The sequence below is a fragment of the Merops nubicus genome, unplaced genomic scaffold (assembly GCF_000691845.1).
Source record: "Merops nubicus isolate BGI_N331 unplaced genomic scaffold, ASM69184v1 scaffold27513, whole genome shotgun sequence".
Classification (NCBI taxonomy): Eukaryota; Metazoa; Chordata; class Aves; order Coraciiformes; family Meropidae; genus Merops; species Merops nubicus.
In genome coordinates this window covers 248-7,365 of record NW_008598660.1, presented here as the reverse complement: position 1 = coordinate 7,365, position 7,118 = coordinate 248, and the positions used below count along the sequence as shown (strand labels likewise).

General features: G+C 56.2%; 1 protein-coding gene across 1 annotated transcript in view; it reads left to right on the top strand.

The window, feature by feature from the left end:
• The window catches only part of LOC103769896 (zinc finger protein 469-like), a gene marked incomplete at both ends in the record, with an annotated part of 11,331 nt that overhangs the window by 3,977 nt on the left and 236 nt on the right, over nt 1–7,118 (top strand). Inside the window, 3 exon segments of the mRNA XM_008937136.1 lie at nt 1–8; nt 11–2,664; nt 2,666–7,092. The exon segment at nt 1–8 is cut by the window's left edge and continues 1,186 nt beyond it. Coding sequence (XP_008935384.1) covers nt 1–8; nt 11–2,664; nt 2,666–7,092 — 7,089 coding nt within the window.

Here is a 7,118-nt window from a genome sequence, read left to right as displayed (position 1 = left end):
CCACCCCCCCCTGCCGCTACCAGAGAGGATAACGGATTATAACGTGACTTTTATGAACAACATCTCAGACGATGAGCTGGAGATCAAGCGATTAGTCACCGAGCTGGAAAGTCAACTGCAAACCAGCAAGCTGGATAACGAAGCTCCCATCACCCTTCAGAAACCCGAGCAACACATCACTGCCCATCTGCGAGGACAGGCGGCCGAGCGGTTCCCACCGCTGCAGGTCCAGCAGGAGACGGGCCAGGAGAAAGGACTGTTTTTGGAAGATGAGTTGGGCGGTTCAAGCCTCTGTGCTGGGGAGAGGCTGAGAGGTGAGAAGCCGGCCATCACGAGTGCCCATGGGGACTATGAGACCCCCAGGGAGCCCTGGTCCTGCCCAGTGGAGCTGGGATCACTGGAGGCTGGGGTGTGCCCACCAGCCCCGCTCACCGTGGACCGTTTCTGCTCCAAAGATGGTGGTGAGCAGCTCCAAGGAGCTGTGGCTGCTGAGGAAAGTGACCCTGGAAAGGTAGAAAATGGGTCTTCCTCCAAAAGTCTGCCTGGCTCACACACACCAGACCACAGAGAGGCTCCCGCCTACACAGAAAGCCCTCCTGTTGTCACCGACCCCGTGTTCCCCAAGACCCTGGAGGCAGCTGAAGCGACCAAAGATCCCCTGCCATCCCTGTCATGCCAGTGTGGTGCTGAGAACTTCCCAGTGCTGGGGAAAGCAAATGAAAGCTTCAGTGATGCTGCAGAGCTGGAGAAGTTTGATGCCCATCTTCCAAACAGTAAACTCGAACTGAGCTTTCAGCAAGGTCCCACCCCAGCCTTGGATGTCACCTATTCACCTCGCATCCAGGAGGTCCCAGACACAGAAGAAAGACCCTCAAGCAAGCCCGTGTCACCTAAAATGGTGAAAAGCACTGGGGATGGTAGTGGGTCTGCATTGATGGAGGAAACTGAGGAGAGGAAGAGCCCCACCACCCCTGCAGACCCGGGACCTGGAAACAAAGCCAGCAAGCAAAAAGTGCTGCTGTTTGATATGTTGAGTTTGCCCAAGGAGAGTGACTGCAGCTCCCGACAGACGTCGGTGTCCCAGGAGCCAGCTGCCAACCCTCTGCAGCAGCTCCAGCTCTTCGTTGCCCGAACGGTGAAGAGCAACGAAGAGGAGCTGTTGATGCCATGCTTCCCGATGCTGCTTGCTCCCAGCCAGCCCTCTGCCACCTCCCGTGTCCAACCGGAGCAGAAAGAGGAGAGCAGCGGTGCCTTAGAAGGGGAAAATCAAACATGCTGCCCTGCCCGAGGAGAGGGGAGCGTCCCCACGGGGGTCAACACGGAAAATATTGCTGCCCAAACAAAAGAGGTTGCTCTTTTCTCTGGTGGCCACGAGGAGCTGGAGTCATTCGGTGCAGCAGGCTCTTACCATGCAAAACAATCCACGTTTGCCAAGCCAGAGCTGCAGAATAATGTAACAGAGCTGCAGCACTTAGCAACTGAACCCGCGGGGACAGATGACATTAATACCTGTGCAGATGGTGTTTCCCGAGAGCGTAATGACCTCTCATCACTCAAAACCACAGCGGTGACCCCGCTGCCAGGGCAAGGGAAGAAAGCTGATCAGCTCGTGGAGGAGCAGGAGCGAGATAAAAACAAAGCGACCTTGGCATTTAACAACCATGAGCAGCCCCATCTAAGCCGTAGTTTGCTCGAGGAAGAAGTGCTGGGCAGCACAGCAGCAGAGAGGCTGGAGGGGAGCCAGGGGGGACAGCCCCAGCACAGTGTCCCCATGAGTCCCACCAGCCCCTCCGAGGAGGATCTCCACCAAGACCACTGCTTGGTACCAGAGACAAAAGCTGATGCTGTCAGTGTGAAGATTCCCAGGGAAGGAAATGGGAAGAAGTGTCTTGATGGCTGTCATTACACGGGTGAAGCTCCAACCAGCCTGCCCTTGCCAAACAAATTTTCTCACCCCAAATGCTTGCAGAGCAGTGGGACCGAGGAAGGAGAGGTCCCCGGCTTTGGCACTCGGCTTTTGGATGAGAAGAAGTTCAGCACATCCCAGCTTAATGCATCGAGTTCATTCATTGTGAAGAAGTGTCCTCCCGAGGCCAAGAGCCACCATGTCCATCACCACATCATGAGCCCAGCAGAGCAAGAGATGTGGCAAAGGGCACCCACCTTTCCTCCCTTGCTGCATCATGATGGGGCCATGCCAATGGAAGCGGTTGAGGAAGGTCACCGTCACCTCTCTGAGGTCATTTTAGATAACTATGGCCCACCTGAAAGAGAAGGGACAGAGAGACCCTGTGCTCTGCTGCTTGCTGATGGTCTGGTGACTTCTACCTTGGAGATGGATGGTCCTCAGAAAGGGCCCGGGAAGGACTCTGCTCTTCCCTGCTCGCCGCCTTTCAACCAAAAATGTGTTGGGAAAGAGGGACTCGAAAACACCAGTGCTGTGCTGTCAGGTCCTCACTGTAAACAAACCCAAGCGTGCCCCATCACAGATACAGTCACCAACTCCATTCCTCCAGACACCCAAGATTACCCAACCCCGCCCACACCAGATCTGCAGATCAGAGAAAGAGAGGCAAACCTGAATCAAGAGAACACGCTTGAAAGCTGCTCTGATGATGGAAATAAGCATCAAACTGAACCAGAGACTTTGCCCAATGGTTTTTTAGGTGCCAGCTGCTGTCAGCAGAGGTCTTGCAAGGACTGGAGATCGTGGGCCTGATCAATTAAATGGCCACGAGTTTTCAGAGACAGCAGAGCTGAGACTTGGTCTTTCCAAAACCACAGAGAGTGGAAAAAAGAGTTTAAAAGGGGAGAAACCCAAAAGCCATGGGGCTGGAGAAGCTGGGAGTTGTGTGTTAAATGGGATGAGCCAAGGAGAAGGCAACTCCCCTAGCAGTGCTCCAAACCCTTCCCAAAATGAACTTCACAAAGAAAAAAAGCCAAACGGGCTCCCAGTGACCTGCGATATTTGTTCAGCCACTTTCCGGTCCAAGCCTGGCCTGACCAGGCACAAAGCTGTCAAGCACCAGGTGAAGAATGGTGGCATGCCACAGCCCAGCAAGGCTCCCAGGTCCACTTCTATTCTTGCAGACAAGACATCAAAAGCAGCCCAAAAGGTGCCCAGGAGAGGTCTGAAGACTTCAGTCAAGGACAAAAGCAGCAGCTCACAGATGCCGACCACCAGCATTGAACACGGCCCCAAGAAAACATGCCCAGACCTGGTGAAAGAGCCCAGCACACAGATGCAAGAAGTGGTCAGCAGAGTGCTCAGCGACCTCAGCGTGATCTCCTTTGAGATGTCCCAGGAGCTGCACCGCACACAAGTTCTGCAGAGGGAGATGAAGGCGAAGGGACCATGCTCGGAGATGAGGGGAGCAGGCGAGGTGGTGGTTGGGAAGCTGGACTCTGGAAGGCAAGCCAGGAAGGGAGAAAAGGGCAGGAGGAGCCAAAGCAAAGATCCTGGAGAGGTGAACGGCAATTCTGAAAAGAAGCTCAACAGGAAAGTGAGACGAAGGAAAGCGAAGGTATTTCCCAGCAGAAATGAGCCAAATGGTCCATGTGAGCTGGAGAAGAATGCAGGTCCCCCCGCTGCTGTCTTCGGCTCCAGTCTTCCCAGGATCATGGAGGGCTTGCATGAGCCAGGGGGTTGCATCTCTGCAGAGGAACAAAATAGGTCCAACTCAACCCAGCACTCTCTAAAAGCTAAACAGTCCCCTTGTGAAGCTGAGCTTGCAGAGGACCTGGGCGATAGGATGGGGTCTTCAAAGGAGGTGGTCAGCAAGGAGTCAGTAACAGGCATAGATGCCTGTCCCAGAGAGGTGGAAGATCCAGTTGCTACAGAAGACACACAAGCTTGCCAAAAATGGGTTAGTGGGTTTGTGAAGCAAGTGGAGAAGGGATTGGGCAAGGTAGGCAAAGAGCAGCATCATGGTGCTGATGGCACAGAGGAGATGGATGCTGAGACAGGGGACGGTCCTACGGCAAGCAGCAGCACTGGGAACCAGAGCGGGACCCCACAGGGTCCTGCCGAAGGGGGTCTGCTGCTGGAGACTCGTGACTCTGAAAGCACCCAGAAGGTCCCTGGGCAAGGCGCTCTGCAGACCACGCCAGGGACCAGCCCTCCTCCTGCAGAGCCAAAGCGATGGGCGAAGGCAGATGCGCCAGAGAGCAAAGAGCATTGCATGGAGAGCGCGGCCATCTCGGACCTCCAGAGCTTGTTTGATGATGACTCCACCTTCTCCCAGCTCTTCCCCAGGGACGACCAGTTTGTCCGGAGGAAGTGCACACGAGTGTATGGGAAGCGCAGCAAGAAGCCCAAGCCCGTCCCTGAGGTGAACCTCCAGCCAGCGGGTGCCATCGACCTCTTCACGATCCAATTAGCTTCTGACCTCAGCGAAAGCAGCTCTTTCTGTGTCACCAGGGAGGAGCCTTGTGAGTATGAAACCATCTCTGTCGACGATGCCTTAATGCTAAACATGTGTCACGGCAGCAAGGCCCAGGGTGGAGACGCTGCTCCTGGTGGATCTAAAAACGTTGTGCCGAGGTCGGACCGTGAGAAGACCGACCAAGGGAAGGGGGACATTGACCTGGAGGACAACATGCTAACCTTCTTGTGCCAAAACAGCCAAATGGATAACGTCCCCAGCTTGAACATCTGGGGGAATCTGGAGAAGGAGGGAGAAAGCCTCTCTGCTGAGGACATGTTTGAGCCTCTGATGGACTTTGAGGATGAACACTCGCTCACAGAAGCGAGCTCTGAGCCTCCCAACCTGGCGGAGGAGCCCTACGATGGCAAAGCTAACGAAGATCCAGACTCTCCCGAATTTCATACCATTGACATCGAGATGCTGAATGCAAAGCTGAAGATGAGAGACATGTGCTTCTTTGGGCCTTGTGAAGATCTTTCTGGCAGCGGTGAGGACAACACTGTGACCTTCAAGCCGAGGCAGGGCCAGCACAGCAAGCACAGAAGTAAGCTAGAAGATGGGAAGCTGGGGAAGAACCGCAGCGAGATCACTATCAAAACCAAAGACAAGCAGTACAAATGCAAAGTCTGCTTCCAGTGGTTCCTGACGTTAGGGGAGCTGGACTTCCACAAGCTCTCCCATAACCCTTCCCCCCCACCTACCTGCTACATGTGCGTCCAGCGCAAGTTCAGCTCCCGGGAGCAGCTGAGGGACCACCTGAAGGAGAAGCATGCCAAAAATAAAGCCGGTCTGTGGGCTTGTGGGATGTGCCTGAAGGAGATCTCCGACGTCTGGATGTACAACGAGCATCTCCGGGAGCATGCCACCCAGTTTGCTCGCAAGGGGCAAGCGCAGAAGTCGGTGATGGGCCTGCCAGCCTGCTTTGGTGAGGAGAACGCTGCTGTCACCCACTTCCTCAACACCATCATGTATCGGAAGCCCAGCAGGTCCTCGCGGCATGCTGACCTCAAGCATGTGGTTAGCAGAGAGAGCAAGAGTCCCAGGGAGCTGCCCCTCGAGCAGGAGGCCAAAGCAATGAAAGACCCCGTGGAAAGCAGCGCCAAGGTGAAGCCCCCTGCACCCAGCTCCTCAAAAGCATCCGCCAGTCCATCTCCAGAGCACGTGGCAAAAAGCGAAGGCACCCCAAAATCTGTCCCCATGCACCCAGACTGCAAGGATCCTTCCAGGGACTGTCATCACTGTGGCAAACAGTTTCCCAAACCCTTCAAGCTCCAGCGGCACTTGGTCGTGCACAGTTTACAGAAGATTTACCTGTGCCACAGGTGTCCCATGTTCTACCAGGAGACCAAAGAGCTCCGAAACCACCTCAGCCAGGAGCACGGCATAGTGGAGGAGCAGGAGATCAAGCACACCACCCTGTACGCCTGCGAGCTCTGCGCCGACGTCATGCACGTCATCAAGAAGTCCTTCATCTGCAGCATGTGCAACTACACCTTCTCCAAGAAAGAGCAGTACGACCGGCACATGGAGAAGCACCTGGCAGGAAGCAACAAGACGTTCAAATTCAGGGGGGTCATGAGGCCTGGCGTTGCCCCCAGGGAGGGCAGGGAGAAGGTGAAGGAGGACGGCTCCCTCCGGGAGGGCATGCCACCGAGCAAGAGGAGGAAGGTCGCTCACCACAGCAGCTCGCTCCCACGCAGCTCACCGGTCCACCTGGACCACGCTAGTGACCTTCAGCTGGTAGAGGCTGCAAGCCCCAGCCTACGGGCAGCCACGGACTCCTTCCCTACAGCGCCTGGTGAGCCAGGAGCACCCCAACCCTCCATGAAAACAGACGACTTGGTGGGTGACTTCTCTGACCTCCTGGCAGAGATGGAGAAATCCCAGTTTGAGAGCCTGCCTCCACCCCCCTGCCTGTCCCCGTCCCTGCCCCAGGCTGCGGGGAGCAGCCCGGACCTCAACCGTATCGCTGCCCTGTCCATCGAGGAGCTGGAGAAAGGAGCCTTTGATGGGAAAACCCTGCCTTTCTTGGACTCGCAGGAGTTTGCCCTTGACCTTGCTGGGTTGGCTGCTAACCAGGCCACAGACCAAAAACTCTCTCCTCCACACCTGACTGAGAAACGTGGCTACACCGATGCTCAGAAAAGAACAAATGGAGGCAACAAAGACGAGTACATAGCAAGTGTCCTGGGAAACCCCAGCACAGCCACCGACACCGTGGATGGGATCCCATTTCTCCCGCTTGCCAAGAAGGTCTCGGAGCTTCCTTCCATGCAGGCAGAGGCTTCGCCAGCCAAGGAGACCCAGAGGTGGGGGACCCCTGGTGTCAACGACACCTCTTCATGGGAAGGTGCGTCTAAGGCCACGTCTCCGGAAGCTGCCCACCACGCCCTGCCCCTGAAGGACAAGACGGCGTCGCCCACGCTGAACAGGGTTGCCAAAGATTTGGTCCCAGAGAAGAAGACTGCAGGTAGCCAGCCCGGCAGCGAGGCTGCTCCCAGCACAGGCAGCACGGAGGAAGGTCAGCAGCCTACCTCGGGGAGGGATAAAGCCGTGCCCGAGGTGAAGGACAGTAGCCCTAATGCCAAGGACCAAGGTGGCAACCCAAGCAAATCCACTGGCCACCAGCCCAGAGGCGAGGCGGCCGGCAACGCCGCGAGACACGGCCACGGGGAGCCCCGCAAAGCCACA